Source organism: Nicotiana attenuata, unplaced genomic scaffold (genome assembly GCF_001879085.1).
Source record: "Nicotiana attenuata strain UT unplaced genomic scaffold, NIATTr2, whole genome shotgun sequence".
NCBI lineage: Eukaryota > Viridiplantae > Streptophyta > Magnoliopsida > Solanales > Solanaceae > Nicotiana > Nicotiana attenuata.
The window spans coordinates 180656-200443 of NW_017671951.1; the positions used below are offsets into that span (position 1 = coordinate 180656).

General features: G+C 37.0%; 2 protein-coding genes across 2 annotated transcripts; one reads left to right on the top strand and one right to left on the bottom strand.

Annotated features, from left to right (window-relative positions):
- The first annotated feature begins 1113 nt into the window (after window positions 1–1113).
- Window positions 1114–8907, top strand: LOC109211019 (abscisic-aldehyde oxidase-like). The gene is made up of 10 exons (XM_019374512.1): window positions 1114–1592; window positions 2597–4261; window positions 5228–5487; window positions 5582–5791; window positions 5899–6117; window positions 6247–7212; window positions 7347–7442; window positions 7655–7753; window positions 7968–8157; window positions 8382–8907. Exons 1-10 carry the CDS (start codon window positions 1451–1453, stop codon window positions 8603–8605), a joined length of 4071 nt encoding a protein of 1356 aa, XP_019230057.1. The 5' UTR covers window positions 1114–1450; the 3' UTR covers window positions 8606–8907.
- A 508-nt stretch (window positions 8908–9415) lies between these two features.
- Window positions 9416–10276, bottom strand: LOC109211018 (two-component response regulator ARR22-like). The gene is made up of 2 exons (XM_019374511.1): window positions 10007–10276; window positions 9416–9753 (listed from the first exon to the last, which is right to left on the bottom strand). The coding sequence occupies exons 1-2, from the start codon at window positions 10274–10276 to the stop codon at window positions 9574–9576; spliced, it is 450 nt and encodes a 149-aa protein (XP_019230056.1). The 3' UTR covers window positions 9416–9573.
- Window positions 10277–19788: the final 9512 nt, after the last annotated feature.

Genomic DNA, 19788 nt, shown 5'->3' on the forward strand with positions numbered 1-19788 from the left:
AAAAAAGAAAGAAAAAAAAATATATCATGCCTGTTTACAACTCTCTTTTAAAATATGGAAAATCATGTTCTTGTGGTTCTATTTTGTATAATATCTCTATAACTCTTACATTTAAAATTAATTTTAAATACGTCTACAAGTGAATGTGAAGGAAATCTTGAATCAACACTAGAATTAATTTCCTATTACACTATGACTTATAAGTTTGGAGCTATTCCTATTGTTATAATTTTAAAAATAGTTGTCTCAAATTATTTATCGTTTTAAGAGTTCAAGAAAAAATTAATTTTTTTTTTCATTTTACCTTTAGTCGTAATTATTCTTAAAAATGGAGATGACCCATAAATGAATAAATATTTAAAAACTAGAGATTATATCTTAAGATATAAATAAGGTTAAAATAGTCAAAAACTCCTTGTACTTAATGTTTCTTACGGACTGTTAACAGCTTGTTTGGCTTATTGTTACATGTCATTTCATAATGTATCGTATTATATTGTATTGCATTGTATTGTATTGTTTGATGAATACAACATTTGGATAGATGTATTGTCTTGAAACATTACTAAGAAAAAATAGGATATTGAGTAGAATTTTTATATAAAAAAGTAGGGTAAAGGATATAATTATATTTAATAATAAGGAATAGGGCAAGATGAGAGGAAAAAAATAAGGAAAATGATGCCACCACACCAAATTCGCCATTTTATTAATTGACACTTTTCATCGTTACGTAACGATAGATTTAACGATACGATATAATAAAAATTAAGTAACAATCAAAACAAATATTATATTTAAAATAATAATATAATATATGATATAATAAGTAATAACAAATCTATAAAAAAGAAATACGACAAATAATTTGTGAAAGGTAGTAATATCCAGAGTGGAAAAATCGTCATAGGAAATGAAATCGAGAAAGTGCGTGGTGTTTATCTGACATGTTTCTTCCTTATCTGAAAAGGTATACTACTTACTCTGCTTAGTTCTTTTGCTCAAAGCACAAGCCTACGTGGCAACTTTTTAATGCTACTGCATATATAAATACTGTTATACAAAAAAGTCAAAACAAAAAGAAAGTACAAAAAAATTGATGGCCGTCCCCTTCAAATCCACTTACCTTAGAAACTTCTGAAGTAGTGGACTCTAAAACTAGATGCTTTAATAATACAATAATTAATTTTTAATTTATTTCCTCCTATTAAATAGCTCCCAGAAATGAAAAGAACATGTTGAGTTCAAAATATTAAGTTGGTTGTTGAACATTATGCATGTGGCATAAAGCTTTTGGGAGATACTATTTTGGACACCCCAATTCAATTCAAGATTGTTGCTTTATCTTTTAACTGTTCATTCCTCATCTCAAAAAGTAGGAAAAAAACAGGAATTTGATAAAGGGTCTGTGTTAAGTTAAGCCAAGAATCTTGGTTTTAAGGAGCTATTAATGGAACAGAGAAAAGGGAATTTAGTTTTTGCAGTAAATGGAGAGAGGTTTGAGTTGCCAAATATTGATCCTTCTACTACTTTGCTTCACTTCTTGCGTTCTGAGACTTGTTTCAAGAGTCCTAAACTTGGTTGTGGTGAAGGTAATTAATTCTCCTCATTTTTTTAACCACTCTGTTACATGTACACTATATGTTTGTTTTGGTGCTAATACAATATTAAGGAATACTAAAAGTTGTGGATTTGTCTTCCGAAAATAACCTCTCTGTCTTCCAAAGTAGGGATAAAGCTGCGTACATCTCAACCTCCCCAGACCCCACTTTTAGGAATTCACTGAGTTTTTTGTTGTTGTCGTTGTTGTACTAAAAGCTGTGGATTTACTTATATTGGTATTTCGATGGACATGTTAGTTTTGCTTTATTTCTGTGCTTTTCTTAGAAATTGACAGCTTCTACTGTAGTTTTCTCCAAATGATATGACCTTTCTTTTCAATATCTTAAGAGATAAGGTTACTTATCATAAAAATATTTTTAATAAAAGGAGTTAAAGGTTTTAATATATGCATGATTATATACATACTAGGCTAACTTCTGCAGCTTAGCAGTAGAATTACTTAATGGCTAACTTCTGTAGTTTCTCAATGTAGAATACATTTTAATGAGGTATTTTATTCCTTATTTTCTGACTTGAGACTAGATGGAAATCCTTTTTTCTTCATAAGCTTTTTAAAGGTGTATCATCGATTCCCCAATAGATTCTACTGATTCGGATTTGGATGCCCCTGCGCATAAACATATGGATAGGGATGCCAATTCAGATGCGGCTATCTGCACCTTCCATCTTTAATTTTGATTCCAGTTGTTATTCTGTTAGCCTTAGTTCGTCATTTAGTCAAAGTTGTAAGTGTGCCCCTTTCACAGTTGTGGAGCCAGAAATTTCACAAAGGGATGTCAAACTATAAAGAAGTAAACACACGAAGAAACTAAGGGTTTTTTCCCTAGCTACACAATGTAATTTTCCGGCAAACTGGTTTCAATGACACCCCTTAGCTTAAAGTGGCTCCGCCACTGCCCTTTCATAAGTATTTTTGCAACAAGTTCTCATTTTTGGGTTCGGAAAGAACTTAACTTAATTCTTATGATTACAGGTGGTTGTGGGGCTTGTGTCGTTCTGGTCTCCAAGTATGATCCCAAGCTTAAAAAGGTCGATGATTATAGCGTGAGTTCATGCCTTACACTTCTTTGTAGTTTAAATGGTTACTCAATTACTACAAGTGAAGGCCTTGGGAACACCAGAGATGGTTTCCACTCTATTCATGAAAGATTTGCCGGTTTCCATGCTTCTCAATGTGGTTATTGCACTCCTGGCATGTGTATGTCATTTTACTCGGCTCTTATCAATGCTGATAAAGGAAACAAAGCAGATCCTCCGCCTGGATTCTCTAAGCTTACTTCATCTGAAGCCGAAAAGTCCATAGCAGGGAACCTTTGTCGGTGCACTGGATACCGGCCCATTGCTGATGCTTGCAAGTCTTTTGCTGCTGATATTGATATAGAGGATTTGGGGTTCAATTCTTTTTGGAAAAAGGGAGATTCCAAGGAAATGAAAATAAGTAAATTACCTCCTTATGATCCAACCAAGAATTTTAGTACATATCCGGAGTTCTTGAAAAATGAATGCACCACAAATTTGGACTCCACAAGGTACCCTTGGTACAGTCCTACTTCCATTGAGGAGCTACAGAGCTTGTTGAACTCCGGTGTGGCGGAAAATGGTGCGAGCTTTAAACTGGTGGTTGGTAATACAGGCACAGGTTATTATAAGGAAACACAGCGATATGATCATTATGTTGATCTAAGGTATATTCCTGAACTCTCAATCATCAAAAGAGATCAGACAGGCATTGAAGTGGGAGCAACTGTGACTATCTCTAAACTTATATCATTCTTGAAAGAGGAAAACAAAGGCAATTTGGGTCCATATGGGAAGCTGGTGTCCGAAAAGCTGGTTAACCACATGGAGAAGATTGCTTCACCATTTATTAGGAACTCTGCTAGTGTGGGAGGAAATTTGGTTATGGCACAGAAGAATGGTTTTCCTTCAGATATCGCTACATTATTTCTTGGTGTGGGTGCTACCGTTAGCTTGATGACCGGTCATGGACTTGAAAAACTCACATGGGAGGAATTATTATCGAGACCTCAAATAGACTCAAGGACCGTGCTTCTAAGTGTTTGGATCCCATTTAAAGAAGAGAGTTCTCTCAAAACCTTTTCTAAGTTTTTGTTTGAAACCTATCGAGCTGCTCCACGACCACATGGGAATGCAATAGCATATGTAAATGCTGCTTTTGGGGTTGATGTTTCTCTCTGCCAGAGCGGCAAACTGATAAACGATATCCAGCTGGCGTTTGGTGCTTATGGTACAAAACATGCAACAAGGGCTAAAAAAGTAGAGGAATATCTAAAAGGGAAAATATTAAATGCACATGTTTTAAGTGAAGCACTTAAATTAGTCAAACTAGCTGTGGTACCGGAAGATGGGACTTTACACCCAGAGTACAGATCAAGCTTGGCCGTTAGTTATGTTTTTCAGTTTCTTTATTCCTTAGTTGATGTTCATTCTGCTATTTTCAATGGAATCAATGACATCTCACTCGAGGAAGTTTCAAAAAGTAGTAATGATGGTGGCATTAGTCAGGGGAGAAAAGAAACGCTACTGTCTTCTGCTAAGCAGGTTGTGGAATCAAGTAGCGAGCACTATCCAGTGGGTGAACCAATGAAGAAGGTTGGAGCTGCCATGCAAGCTGCTGGTTCGTACTCTCCTTTGGTATTTTATTACCTCTTGTGCATGTTAAGACAAGGTCATCTATTAAAGGCCTATGAGTGTTAGACAATCGTTAAGTTTTAAGTTAATTCACTTTAACCATGCAAACTTATAACTTCTTGTCTAGATGAATGAATCGTCTTATACAAACAACAACCCAGTGGAATCCCACATGTGGACGCAGGCCTTACCCCTATCCTGGGAAGTTAGAGTGGCAGTTTCCGATGATGAATTGTCTTATACATTCACTATATTTGCATTCCCTAACATCTGCTTATGTTTTATGTATTTTCTCTAAATGCAATTCATAACCTGACTATATGACCAACAATAACGAGGAACTTTTGAGAAACTTTTGTCGTTGTAAGCTAAGAAAAATTGCTTTAGATTGTCAGACATCTCGTATAGATGCTTATGAAGAGTAGAAATGTGTTTTCATGAACAGGTCTTTTTTTTCTTAAGAGATGTTCTGGACATTCTATTTTGATGATTGAGCTTTATATACTGTGAATTTGATAAGTGATATTTAAAGTGAAAATACATAACCAAAGAAACAACAGTTTACAGCAGGGAAAACATAGGAGGTATGAGATCGAGGAAATAGTTTTCTGTGTCTCACTTGGATAAAAGTGTAGTTAAATAGTGTTGGGCTTCATTTCAAGCCTCTACTACAACTATTCACTGGTTGTTACCATTCTTTGGTGTTAATACAAATTCAGCCGAACTTGTTTTTTCGTTATAAATTTCCTCATCAGCCTTTCCTCCTCCCTTGTCATTTATTTTTCATTTGAGAAGACGCTTGAGCATTTGATGTTTATTTTCCTCTGTAGATGGTTCAGTATTTCTCAGATCAGCTCTTATTGGTTTAACACAAAATAGTCTATGTGCATCTTATTTTAACAATAACTGTGTTCTGCAATATTCATCTTCTGGTTTATATTATATTTTGCAGGTGAAGCTGTTTATGTAGATGACATTCCATCACCACCGAACTGCCTGCACGGAGCGTTTATCTACAGCACAAAACCATTAGCAGGTGTAAAAGGAATCCAGCTTGAGTCTAATTCATTAACAGATGGATTCACCGACATTATTACTTTCAAAGATATCCCAAGTGGAGGGTCAAATGTAGGATCTATTACAATGTTTGGTCCTGAGCCTTTATTCGCAGATGATCTTGCCCGATGTGCTGGCGACAGAATTGCAGTTGCGGTATGAAACATTAATTTCTCATATAATTTTGATCCATAAATTTTTTTTTTAACTATTTCTTTTTGTTGTTCAACATTGCGATCTAATGACATAGGTTGCTGACACTCAGAGGTCTGCTGATGTGGCTGCCGCAACAGCCCTTGTTGAATATGACACTGTAAATGTAAATTCACCCATTTTAACTGTCGAGGAAGCTGTTGAGAAATCTAGTTTTTTCCATATCCCGCCATTTCTATATCCAAAACAGGTTGGTGATTTCTCAAAAGGAATGGCTGAAGCTGATCACAAGATTCTCTCTGCTGAGGTACTCTTGATTTCTCTATAGTTCCATAGCATGTCTAACTGTACTAGATGTACGCTAAAGGTTCAAATTTTCTATTGATTGGCTCTTCTTCTAATAATCATTTCCAGGTAAGACTTGGTTCCGAGTACTATTTTTATATGGAGACACAGACTGCCCTTGCAATTCCAGATGAAGACAACTGTATGGTTGTTTATACATCAAGCCAGTGCCCCGAGTATGCGCAAAATGTGATTGCCAGTTGTCTTGGTGTTCCTGAACACAATATCCGTGTAATTACAAGAAGGGTTGGAGGTGGCTTTGGGGGCAAGGCAGTCAGAGCAATGCCCGTGAGTATATGGAAAAATTCGTAATAATAATAAAAAAGTAGTAATAATAATGCCTGTAGATGTTTCTTTCTTGGTCTGTTCGGGAAAAAATTTCCGACTCTGATGCCGAAGTTTATGTATGATTTTTAGGTTTCGACAGCCTGTGCACTTGCAGCATACAAGTTAAGGCGGCCTGTGAGGATATATGTCAACCGGAACAGCGACATGATAATGACAGGAGGAAGACACCCAATGAAAGTAACATACAGTGTAGGATTCAAGTCAAGCGGAAAGATCACAGCATTACATCTTGATATATTGATAAATGCTGGGATTTCCGAAGATATAAGCCCCCTCCTACCATCAAATGTGATTAAAGCAATAAAGAAATATGATTGGGGTGCCTTATCTTTTGATGTAAAAGTATGCAAGACAAATCTTACCAGCAAATCAGCTATGCGGGCCCCTGGGGAGGTGCAAGGATCTTATATTGCCGAAGCTGTTATAGAGCATGTAGCGAGTTTACTGTCAAAGGAGGTGGATTCTGTCAGAAATAAAAATGTTCATACATTTGAAAGCATTAACTTATTCTATGATAACATCGTAACTGAAGTAGGAGAATATACGTTGCCTAGTATCATGGATAAGTTGGCCGTGTCCTCGAGCTTTTTCCAACGTAGCAAGATGGTGGAACAGTTTAACCAGAAAAACACATGGAAGAAAAAGGGTATTTCTCGACTGCCAATAATGTTTGAAGCTATGCAACGACCGACCCCAGGAAAAGTCAGTATCCTGTCGGATGGATCAATTGTTGTAGAGGTTGGAGGGATTGAAATCGGCCAAGGGCTATGGACAAAGGTTAGACAGATGACTGCATATGCTCTTGGTTTAATCGAAAATAGTTGGAGTGAAGAACTTGTAGAGAAAGTACGAGTCATACAAGCGGACAGCTTAAGCTTAGTGCAAGGCGGGTATACGGCTGGAAGCACTACATCGGAATCAAGCTGTGAAGCAGTTAGACTTTGCTGTAATGTCTTGGTTGAAAGACTGACTCCTCTGAAGAAACAGTTGCAGGAACAAAATGGCTCTCTTGATTGGCCAACGCTCATTCGCCAGGTTTGTTTTCCCGCTATATGACCACCACCTCCTTTTATTCTCGTAAGTTCTAATTATCCACTAGGTCACTCTTTCTCGTGCGTTAAATATCTGAGTTAGAAGTTCTCTCCCACCCACCTCCCTTCTTTTTGCAGGCACAAATGCAAGCAGTAAACTTGGCAGCAAATTCTTATTATGTACCAGAATCCAGTTCCATGAGTTATTTGAACTTTGGTGCCGCTGTCAGCGAGGTAAACTTGTGTTTTCTGTTGCTTTTTCTGGTTTGACCATCCATGTCTTTGGTAGCATTCTCTGCTTCAGTCTGCTTCAATGATTATCGATTTTCAGCGTGTTTGAGTGCACAACACTTGGCAGGAAACTCTGATTGTGGATAACTTTGCGGCCAATTATTCTTCTGCAAAACATTCTTATGGATAAGTAATAGAAAAAGCTCTTTTTGCAGGTGGAGATCGATATTCTGACTGGAGAGACTACCATTTTGCGGTCGGATATTATTTACGACTGTGGGCAGAGCTTGAATCCAGCTGTCGATATGGGACAGGTTCATAACAGTCTTGCCTTTGTTTATATTTTAGATTTTGTAGTTGGAATCTTTGTTTAATTGAGAGGTGCATCATGCATTTGAGCTTTTACTCAAACTCGTGAATAATCTATTCGTGATCGTTAAAAAAGGGCAGCCCGGGCACTAAGCTCCCGCTATTCTTGATCTTAAAATGTTCTAAATAGCGGCAACTTTTTATTTCTTTTCCTTGCAGATTGAAGGAGCTTATGTACAAGGTATTGGATTTTTTATGCATGAAGAATATCTTACAAACGACGATGGGTTGATGGTCTCAAATAGCACTTGGACATACAAGATACCAACAATCTACACCATACCCCAGAATTTCAACGTTCATTTGGTAAACAGTGGACATCACGAAAAACGCATTCTCTCTTCCAAAGGTATTATTTCTTTCTTCATTTCTTTTCCCTTCCCTTCTGTCAAGCAAGTTTACCAAGTTCTTCGCTCGTTCATTTATATCTGCGAACATCATGAAAATATTTCTACTGATTCTTCACTTGGTTGAGAGGAATATGTTGCAAACTCATTTTAAGATAGTATATCATATATGTATATTCATTAGTACAAATTGTTGAACCTAATATGATTAATTACTTTTTTGCAGCATCCGGTGAACCGCCACTGCTACTTGCAGCTTCAGTCCATTGTGCAACAAGAGCGGCCGTTAAAGCAGCAAGAGAACAACTCAAAGTTTGGGGCAAGCTCGACGAGTCTGCTTCAGAATTCTATCTGGATGTTCCTGCCATATTACCTGTTGTGAAGACGCAGTGTGGTCTAGATTATGTAGAGAAATACTTAGAAAGTTTACTGACTCAGAAATCTAACTAAATTGCGGAATATCACACAGTTGGAGACATTTTCTGTGGCCTGGATCACAAGGACAAGTGCTCATTATGTCTCAAATGATACTGAATACTTGTTTTTTCTTCAAATCTTCTTAAGAATTTGAACTGTTCTGTTTCTAGCAAGTGGGTGATTAAAGTTTCTTTTGTTATTCTGTCTATAGCAACCTTAGTGTAAATTCAGTTTGTATAGCAGTAAAAATAATATTGTGTATTCAACTGTTATAGTTGAAGAATAGAGAAATAAAGAGTTCTGTATTTGGGTCAAGTCGAATTTTTTACTGGAAACTTGTGATATCCTATTATTCAATTTTATTATGGATTTCATATCTCGCCTCATTGTTTATTTTGGTTATTTAGACCAAACTTATGACAAAGAGTTCTCTCTTCTCAGTAAAAGATTTCAAATTCGAGTCTTAGAAAAATTCAGAGGCGGAAGTAGAGTGTTGGGCATGGGTTCGGCTAAACCCAATAGCTTTTGCTTAGATCCTGTATTTGTATAAGGAAATCCATCAAACAAGTATAAATATCTAATTGCGAACCCAGTAACTAAGACGAGCTATTGGTTTGGTGGCCAGTTCAGAACTCATAATTAAATTTCAAATCCTAGTTCCGCCTTTGTTGAAAATGGAGTAATCTTTGGTAGGGCGCGGTTTATTCTAAAGTGAGACTGTTCCCCAAGAATCCAGATTAGTCGGATCCAAAAGTAGTACCAAACAACGATAGAAAACCAAAAAAAAATTAAGTGGTGTCGTACCTTATTGAAATTTTAAAACTACTAGTCAACATTTTAAAAGTAAAATATTATAGTTCATAGCAATAAGGATATAGCATCATAAATCTTTGATACATACCGTTTCGAAAGCACTTCATCACTACTTATAACTCATAATACGATAATTAACTAAAGAATAACACATAATTTTAGTCTGAGGAGAGATCTTTGACTTGATCTTAAGCTTTGTTGGAAAGTTTCTCAAGAAGGCTGCGTAATATTTCAGGGGTTAATGGCTTCTCGTAGCAATCATCAAGACCAGCTTCCATAAATTCCTTGCGAACTTCTTCCTTGTCATTCACATTAGTCATTCCAACAATCATAGTTGTAATTCCCATTTCTCGAAGCTTTTTTGTTGCCTATATATAAATGGAAAAAATCGGTTAAATTGTTTTAAAATGGAAACATGTTCCGCACATATATAAAAGGGTAAAACCTTATAATTTGCATCGTTTTTTTTTTTTTTTTTGGAAAGTATTTGACTGAGGAGGGTGCTGGTGAGGGGAATCGATCTCAGGTCTCCCATATGGGAAACCACTTAGTCAACCAACTCAGCCAACCATCGCAGGCTCGCATATTACGAAAGTAATTTTACAATTTCAGAAAGCTTACCTGGATACCATCCATAAGCGGCAGTACAGAATTCATTAAGATTAAATCGAAACGCATTTGTGTAATATCATGAATAGTAACTGCTACGTTTCCATTTCTCACTCCCAAAGTTTCCACTCCACACTTCTGAAGAAATAATATGTACGTTGTTTGAGACATATCATCATCATCAACTATGAGTACTTTGAGTTGTTTCCCAACTTTGAAGTCATTATCAGGTCCAACTCTTTTCTTACTCTTTGAAGAAGAAGCACTCGCGCTCGAAGACATTTTCCTGCCAAAAAAAGTAGAAAAATCAACCTAAATAGCCGTCTATACAACCGTTTAAATTCATCAGGAGTAAATATTTTTGACACTGTTTAAATCAATTTTTCATTGCCAGGAGTGAGAAATGGAAACGGTGTCTATACAACCGTTTAAATTGATCCTAAGTAGTAAGTCTTCTTTCATTCTTAATTAGAGGTTTCGGGTTCGAGTCCAGAGAATGAAGTCGCCTATTAGGAAGGGCAAACCCTTTAATGTAGGACTTTCCGTGTGAATCTAAATTTAGCCGGACTCCAATGTATGCATCGGACATTGGGTGTGAAACCCAAAAAACCACCATATTAGGTAAGAATATCAACCATATTGTTTATACCCTTTTATGAATGTGTTACTAGAGAGTGAAAACAGCCTTGCAAAATTTAGTAGTTCTGTTATGAAGCTTAAATAATGAATATTTCCTAGAAATTCAATTTTTCTTAACAAATGACAAATGGGTTATTTTTAATCTGATTAGGAGATTTCTAACTTATAGAATATAAAGTACAACACAAGGTTCTAATTAAAATTTTCTTACATGTATATCACATATAAAAGGGATCAATAATATGATATAGTTTTGATTTATGTGTAGGAAAAAAACATATAAATGATGTTATTGATAAAAACATAATTCTAACTGTTCACTACCCAAATATGAAATTCTTGAATGAGAGTTTTAGTACATACCTCTCTCGTACTCAGAACAAACACTTGAATGCATGTATATACTTGAAATAATTTGATGCACACTTAAATAGGAGCTATGTGAGAAGTTTCATAAATGAAATATGCCGAATTTGCCATTGGAAAATTGAAAATAGCAACTCAACATAAATGAAATTTGCTGGCGGAAAGCTGGAAGAGCAACACGACATTTAGTAGATGAGATCAGGATTAAAGGTATTATCTTAACGCTTCTTTTCTTTGACTTTTTAGCATAACAATGTCGTGACAAATAAGAACTTTTTGAATATATTGAGTTTTGGCATTTTCAATTATTGTAGCCTTTTTAGGATAAATTTGTAATAACTAAAAATTAAATTTAAGTTGTAGCTCTGCTTCTTTTTCTGAAAAATTACATGTTGAAATGAGAAAATACGAAATAATTTGGAATTTGCAATTTTTGGTATTTGATGGGACTAAACTTTATGGTGTTTGTGGTAACCGGCTTTAATTGAAGCCAGCAGTGAGTCTAATCTATTAAACGAAATTATAACTCATATATACTTCTCAAGAGTAAGGTTCCTGCCCTTGTTGTGTCACAAGCTTTTTCTATTCTATTTCTTCTTCTTATTTAAGAATTAAAATAAAATCTTTCGGTAATGGTCTAATTAACTATCCCTTTGATGGGGGAATTATCATGTCCTGGAATTCCCTTTTTACTGAAGTATGATTCTTTCATGACAACTGGAAGAGAAATGACAGAGAACGTGATTTCAAGCTCATATATTTTTTTAATGAAAATTTGAGGATAAGAAGATGTCATTATCTAATGTATGCCACTTAGGAAAATTTGTAGCATTATATTTGGTGAGGTGAAAAATTTTGAGACAACATCAAGCTGAAATTTATGCATGCAGTAGTAATATAAATTTATATAATTAGATCACTTCTAAAGTTATTACAATTGGTGCTCATTATGATAAGTATATTAAATATTACTAATAATCTAATAAGCATATACTAACTATTGTGTTAGTACATGCATGTTATTAATTACACTTAGTGTTAGTATCTGTATATCTTATATCCTTCATATAATCTACTATGAAAAATTTAGATTGTGTACTCATCTTTCTACTAGCTAGTCTCTGGATACATGCATGTTGCATGTGTATCTCTGAATTAATGATAACTAGTGAAAGGAAATACGACCAAGTCCAACTTTTCCAAGACACAGTTTATGTTCAAATTTCTCATGTTTATTATTCCATGAGATAATCTATGTTAGATAGAAAGCAAGCGTAAGGGTATCCAAGAGAACAACTACATCTCTCTATCGTATATATTCTTCTCCACTTGCACTCAATTTCCTATACTTTATCTTTTTTTCTTTTTGCTTCTTCTTTTGCACCTTGGAGCATTATTGTCCTCTTTTTTGCCTACTGCGCAGTTACGTTGTTTAAATGATCAATTTTTGGACACTGAATCTTTCGAAAATAAAATTAATTGCAAAAGAATGTTCTAACCTACGATCAAATAATGTATGAGTAGTGATACTTTTAAGGCCAAATATAGAGTATAAATCGATAATCAAATGGCGTACATTAATTCCATGGGTTGTTAATGAAACATCCAATATTCATTTTTCTATGTTTTAGTAACTGTCAATACACAAAACATTACAATAAAAATTATATTGGCCAAGTACTTTTTTATTACCCAGTGGGAGAAGGACAGACATACTCTCTAACTCCATTGCTAACTAACCATAATTTCAAGTTGTAGAGTTAAGTTATTGAATTTAATCCATGATTTAGTGGGAGGCCAACAAAGGGAAAAATCAAAGTGTTAATAGGACATGAGTGTTCTCGCTAATTAACCTATCATTTCTACTAAAAGAGTTGATTGTAGGCAATAGTAACTAATTATAGATCTATGGAAGACGATAACTTATTTTAGAAACAAAGAGCAAAGCTTGGGATCAAAGAAGGTGGCAGTAACACAATTTTCTTCCACATAAAATGAAGAAAACTAGATAAAAATGAAAAAGATATACGTAATGAAGTACAAAAAGAAAAAGTACCTCAAAGAGTTTAGAGTATCCATATATAATGCAGCAGGAAAAGGCGACTATTCAGATTTAAATCAATTTTGCAAATCCTTGTTTGATCAAAACTTACTTGATTGGTTGCCATTGCCTTGCCCACATTAGCTTCTTAAATAGTTGTAAAAATTGACTATTGAGATACCAGTTCTAATATGTGTATAAATCTGATTTCTATTGAAATATTCGTATCTTTTCAAAAAAAAAAATTATTTTTAAGAAGTACTTGAAGGAGAATATGAACTTCCTCAATCATAATTGGATTCATTGAATTGAGTGTCTGAAGCATTTAAAGTACTATTCTTTCACTTCTAATTCACCCAGTTCATTGCTAATGTAATTAAAAAATTACTCAATTGAAGGTTTTTTTTATTTTTAGGGACATACTGGTAATTGATGTGTGGCTATAATTTCATAGTTTCGTACATTATTTGTCTTGCATTTTATATGCTTTAATGATATTATTTGCGCGTAATGGAGTCTATTTTGTGTGTAGGTGAATTGAAGATGAAAGTAGAGCAAAAGGGATACTTAAACGTTGAAAGCATGCTCGAGAACAGTGAGAGACCCTGGCGACGCCAGGCTTGAAGCTGGCTTCAGGCTGGCGAGACCAGACAAAGGCCAGGCTTGCAGCTGGCTTTAGGCTGGCGAGGCCAGGCAAAGGCCAGGCTTGAAGCTGGCTTTAGGCTGGCGAGACCAAGATAAGGTCAGGTTCACCAGGCGCTAGGCTGGCGACGCCAGGCCTGGGGCGAGATCCATTCCGTGTTTTGAAGATTTATTTCGTCTCCTGGTTTGACTAAGACTTGACCTACACGTTTAGGTCTTTTCCTACACATATAAATAGACCTAAAACGCAACCTTTAAGGAGACAGTCGCGGGAGATCGAGTTTGGACATAATTTAGACCTAAGGAGGCTAAGGAGACCGGGGATTCGACCTAAGGAGGCAAGAACACACTAGGAGCAAGGCGGAGAATTCTTCTACGAGTTTTTCACTTCCTTCTTCCTATTTCCATTATTGGTTATGAATTCTAATATTGTAGTTCTACATACTATTATGAATATCTAATTTGTTATCTAGGGTTTTGATGGAACCTATTGGAGGATGATTTTCCTGTTACGTTAATATAGGTTTGCCGTAGTATTTTCTTTATTTGTTCAACTACGTTTATATTGTGGTCGGTTGAAGAGCTCTCTATCGACTGTGCCTATTTAGTTTGTATTACTCGGGAGAGAGTGCGTATTTAGGTAGTTGTTGAACAATATCACTCCTAACGTATATATGGGATCAATGCGGAGGGTTTAAGGTGGGATTAGGGATAGAGAAACCTTGGTGCGATCCGAGTGAGCCGTACTTAATGCCAGCTAGCGTAATTCGGGAGAATATATCTAGTAAATTATGGTAGTTACTCGGGAGAGAATTACGACACTCAGAGCGCTCATGATCGGTAGAGAATACTTAGGCGAAATTATAGAAGATGTAGCGGGAAGGATTCCGACAATTGGGAAAATCATAACTCTAGACCTCCTTAATCTTTTCTCTAACCCGTAATATCTTTAGTTGTTAATCTACTAATTTAATTTATTAGTTAATGAGAAACAAGAATCTTAATATTAATAACTTACGAATTGTTCGAGCTTATCTTCTTAGTGATAGTCAACAACTGTAGCTAACCCTTAGTTCTCTGTGGGATTCGACTCCGGACTTGTAAACCGGATTATATTTGCAACGACAGCTTAGTCCTTATTATAAGGCAGAGTTGGGCGTGATCAAATTTTGGTGTCGTTGCCGGGGAACTAACGGTGTAGCTGTAGGTGTACATATTGCTAGGTTGCAAGTTTGAACTTTTTTTATTTGATTTTTTTTTAATTTTTGTTTTACTTGTTAATTTGAGAAACATGGCATCTTGGATTTATTAGAGTTTTGATTTTGGTAATTCTACTATTGATCTTCCTAATGCTTATTGTGGAGGAAACCACCCATGGTAAAACTATCAAAATATTTTCGAGAGGGAGTTATGTGCACCAACTCAAGCTTATGGGTGGAATGTGTGTGATATGTGTGGTGGTCAAGATGGTCTCTTTCATGATTGTGCTTATATTTCTTATCTTCCCCCAACCCCTTACTTTGATGGTTCTTCTTTCTCTTGTGAAGTTAATAGGAACAAAGAACCCAGGGATGATGGCCTGAAAGAGATAAGGATATGTTAAAGTGCCTTGTGGAACAAAATAGTAAAATACAGCTGCAGATAGAAAGGTAAGAGGAAACTATTCACAACTTGAAAGTTCAAGTGAGTCAACTGGTTGAAGATTTTAATGCTCAACAAGCCAATATTGTGAATAGTATCCAAGAAGAGCGTGAATTAGATTTTGAGGATGTCGATGTTGTAGAAGAGATACTAGAGTCAACCAAGGATATTGAGGATACATATTTAGTTGACTCTAGTGTCATTGGTATTGAGGATGTTGACAATCCCAATGTTCATGTAGTTGAGCGCATTGGTCCACACTCCAAGCATTTTTCTACATTGTGTTTGGATGATGATATGAGAATAGAGTTGTCCAAGCCAATTGAGGAATCAAGGGATGAGGAACAAGGTGCCTATGTGACGACCCGGCCGGTCGTCTTAAGAATTAGCGCCCCGATCCCCTATTAACTGTTTTCCCTAAGTTCATTTCTGCTATTTTGGTTTTCCGGGATGTTCGGTGTTGAGTTTCGGAGAGTTTTGGGACACTTAGTCCCTAAATGAGAGCTTAAGTGTGGAAAAGTGGTCCGTAGTTGAAACAGTGTGAAGACAACCTCGGAATGGAATTCCGATGGTTCCGTTAGCTCCGTTAGGTGATTTCGGGGTTGGGAGCGTGTTCGGAATGCATTTTGGAAGTCCGTAGCTCATTTCGGCTTGAAATGCCGAAGTTTGAATTTTTGAAGTTTCCGGTCCGATAGTGAGTTTTTGATCTGAGGGTCAGATTGGAATCCCGGAAGTTGCAGTAGCTCCGTCATGTCATTTGGGATGTGTGTGCAAAATTTCAGGTCATTTGGACGTGTTTTGGTTAGGTTTTTGATCGAAAGCGTATTTTGATAAAAATTGAAGTTCTTAGGCTCAAATCCTTGTTTAATTCGAGTTTTTGGCATTGTTTTAGGTGTTTTAAGGATTGGTACAAGTTTGAATAAGGTATTGCGTGTTATTGGTGCTTTTGGTTGAGGTCTCGAGGGGGGGGGGGGAGGGGTGATTTCGGGTGGTTAACGGAAGAATTTTGAAGTGTTGCAGCAGCTGAAGCGTTCCTCTTCTGGTATTTTCGCATCTGCGGCTAGGGAACTGCAGATGCGGCGCCGCAGAAGCGGCTTTGCCCCTTTCCCTCAGAAACCGCAGAAGCGGTACTATTCTCGCAGAAGCGGAGCCGCAGAAGCGGCTCAGGCATCGCAGATGCGGGCTCCTGTATCTCCTTAGTTTCCGCAGAAGCGGATGTTCCCCCGCAGATGCGGTGCCGCACCTGCGACCCTTTTATCGCAGATGCGGTCCCTGCCTTTTTAATGAAAACCGCAGAAGCGGCTCTTGTTCCGCAGAAGCGGTCCCTTGTCCGCAGAAGCGGAAATCCCTGAGCAGATATAGAAATTTCGAGGGTTAGTTTTCATAAGTTAGAAATATCAAATTGAGCTCGGGGAAGGGCGATTTTTAGAGGGTTTTGAAGAGAAGACTATTGGGTAACGTTTCTTTAATCCCTTCTAGTTATATTTCATCATTTTGTAGTTAAACCCATCATTAAAATTCGAATCTGGGATCAAAAATTGGAAAGTTGGGTGAAACTTCATAGGCTAAACTATTGGGTTTTTGAGTGGGTGTTTGACCTCCGATTTGGGAGAATTTTATACGGTTAGACTCGTGAGAGTACGAGGGTTCTAAAAATGTGAAAATTATTCGATTCTAAGGCGTTGGCCTGAAGGGCATTTTGGTCATTTTACCTAATTTCACGTCGTAGCTTTGAATTTAATAGTAAAACCAGTTGGTTGCGATGTTATTCACAATATGTAATTGAATTGAATAGATTTGGGCCATTTGAAGTCAGATACTCGTGGCAAAGGCGTGATTTCTAGTTGATTTTGAGCCGGTTCGAGGTAAGTGGCTTGTCTAACCTTGTGTGGGGGACCTTTCCCCTTAGGATATTGTTATTTGGTATTTTGAGTGCCTTGCACGCGAGGTGACGAGCGCGTACTTGAGCCAATTGTTGAAAATCCGGTTTTACTTAAGATATTGCGATTGAGTTTCTTTCATATTTTCTTTATTCTACTTGCAATTATAACCTGTGCTAGATTAGGAAAGCATGTTTAGTTGATTTAACTTGCCTAATTGCTTAAGTTGCCTTGACTGTACTACGTGAAGCATGCTAGGCCAGTACTACCTGTTGCTTGTCTTTTGTACTTCATTTCTGTGTATCTTCTGGTTATGATTGTGCATTTACATTGGGACTACGGATGTGGGATTCCCGTAGCTCCCCCCTCCCCCCCCCCCCCCCTTGTTTGTTTACTTTGGGACTACGGGTTCGATTCCCGGTAGATCCCCCTGCACTTTTACTTTGGGACTGCGGGTTAGATTCCCGATAGATCCCCCTGCACATTGATAGACGGACTACAGGACGGTATCCCGGGAGATCCACTGGACAGTTGAGAAAAGGACTATAGGACAGTATCCTGGGAGATCCTCATTGTTACCGTTGGTATTGAGTTGTACTTATTCTGTGGTTGCTTCGTTCTTCGTGTATTTGATATTGCCTTGTTTAGCTTGTCTTATTTCACTGCTGTACTCACTATTACTGCTTATTTTTCTTACTGTTGAATGTATATTATATTGTTTAACCTCAGTAGGGCCCTGACCTTCCTCGTCACTACCCGACCGAGGTTAGGCTTGGCACTTACTGAGTACCGCTGTGGTGTACTCATGCCCTTCCTGCGCATGTTTTTCATGTGCAGATCCAGGTACCTCCACTCAGGCGCACTATCCTTGAGGCGGGGAGAGCTACGGAGACTTCGAGGTATATCTGCAGCGTCCGCAGACCAAAGAGTCTCCTTCCTTATTCTATCCGTAGTGTTTAGATTCTATCATACTTTTAATGTAGACATTCTGGAGATTTGAGCATTTACAGTACTTCTATTAGCCTGTGTTTCCCGTGAGTTTCCGGGTTTTGGGATTGAGTTGTAGACTTCCGCATATCTTTAGAGTTGTATAGGCCGAGCGGCCTTATATACAGTTGTTATTTTTTTTATATGTTCAGTTTTAATTAATTATTCCGCAAGTTAAGCTGTTATTTCCGCATTGTTAGGCTTACATAGTTATAGGGACTAGGTGCCATCACGACATGTTCACGGTGGGCGAACTGGGGTCGTGACAGCCTACATTGTGGAATTTTTCTTGCCAGAAAATCAGGATTACACACCTCATGTAAAGGCCAAGAAGTGCAGAATGCTACAATGGTTGCTTGGGCCAGTTAGATTTGTTTCTCCACCCCTGGAGCATAGCCGAAAACTTGATGCCAAATTGGGGGTTCAATTCATAAGCTCGAGGTGGAGGCAAAAAGTGATTCGCGTCGTGTCGCGACGTTATATCAAGCGCTTGTTGGGAGGCAACCAAGCTTTACTGCTTTCTTTTATTTTTAATTTTTTATTATTTCTTTAAATTGTATTATTTTTATAGAGTCGATTTTTAATTTTCGAGGAGTATGGAAAGTAAAGCTATTGGAAGGATGCAATAGCAAACCAGATGGTTGGAACTAAGTGTGAGGTACCCACACGAAGGACCAACCCTGAGAGAAGTCTGAGTACCCCATGAGCTGCTATTGTTTCGACCTTTGGCCTACCAGGGAGTTTCTTTTGCTCTCTTATTAGTATGGTGTGCATTGGGGACAATGCACAATTTCAAGTGTTGGGTGAGGAGATTGTCTGGGTGACTTTCTATGTTATTTTAGTTGTGTTAGTTTAATTGAATAATTTTTTTATTTTTTAACAAAACTAAAAAAAAAAGATTGGACTTCTCCCGACGATGGATATCCTAGATAATTTTTTTAGGGATTTAAGTCTAAAGAAAAAAAGGACAAAAAGATTTTCTTTGTAGGTAGTGTAGTAATTCCCCCTTGGTTTTTTTTTGTGCCGCAGTTCTTTTCCAAGGGTTTTGCTTGAACTAGGTAGTAGTTTTTCCTTTTAATATTTTTTTATATTATTTTTAGAGTAGATTAGAATTAGGAAATAAATGGAGAAATAAAGATGAGATTCCTAGGCGCCCTTGACTTGTTTGATAGTAGCATATTTAGGCTTTGACATATGTAGTATATTCCCTATGAGCTAAAATTGCTTATGATGCCTTGGTTATTTGGATAGCATGTTTTGTGACGCCTACGTCTCATTTTCTTGACTTATGTTCACTTTGTTCTTCATGCTTAATATCTTGTGGCTCTGTGAATACTTGCATTAGTTGAGAGTCGGAATTAGACCGTCCCTTAGTGAGTCATGTGCCATGTGTGGTGAGGTTTTTGTGTAGTCTAAGTATTGTACTTGTGTCTAGAACTTGCCCGCTATGTGAGTTGAAGCGAAATTTTAGGTGATGCTCGGTTTGAGAAATGATTTTAGACTTTATTTGATCTTTTTGAGCTTATTGTTTACAATAAATAAAATCTATCCCTATTTAACCCTTTTGAGCCTATAGACTTTTATTTGGCACCCACATT

What these genes read in the sequence shown, in the direction of transcription:
- LOC109211019 (XM_019374512.1), top strand. Translation starts at nt 1,451, where the DNA reads ATGGAACAGAGAAAAGGGAATTTAGTTTTTGCAGTAAATGGAGAGAGG. An exon ending in ACAAGATTCTCTCTGCTGAG is followed by an intron (nt 5,792 to 5,898) that starts GTACTCTTGATT and finishes AATCATTTCCAG; the next exon opens with GTAAGACTTGGTTCCGAGTA. An exon ending in AGGCAGTCAGAGCAATGCCC is followed by an intron (nt 6,118 to 6,246) that starts GTGAGTATATGG and finishes TATGATTTTTAG; the next exon opens with GTTTCGACAGCCTGTGCACT.
- LOC109211018 (XM_019374511.1), bottom strand. Translation starts at nt 10,276, where the DNA reads ATGTCTTCGAGCGCGAGTGCTTCTTCTTCAAAGAGTAAGAAAAGAGTT. An exon ending in CGCTTATGGATGGTATCCAG is followed by an intron (nt 9,754 to 10,006) that starts GTAAGCTTTCTG and finishes ATTTATATATAG; the next exon opens with GCAACAAAAAAGCTTCGAGA.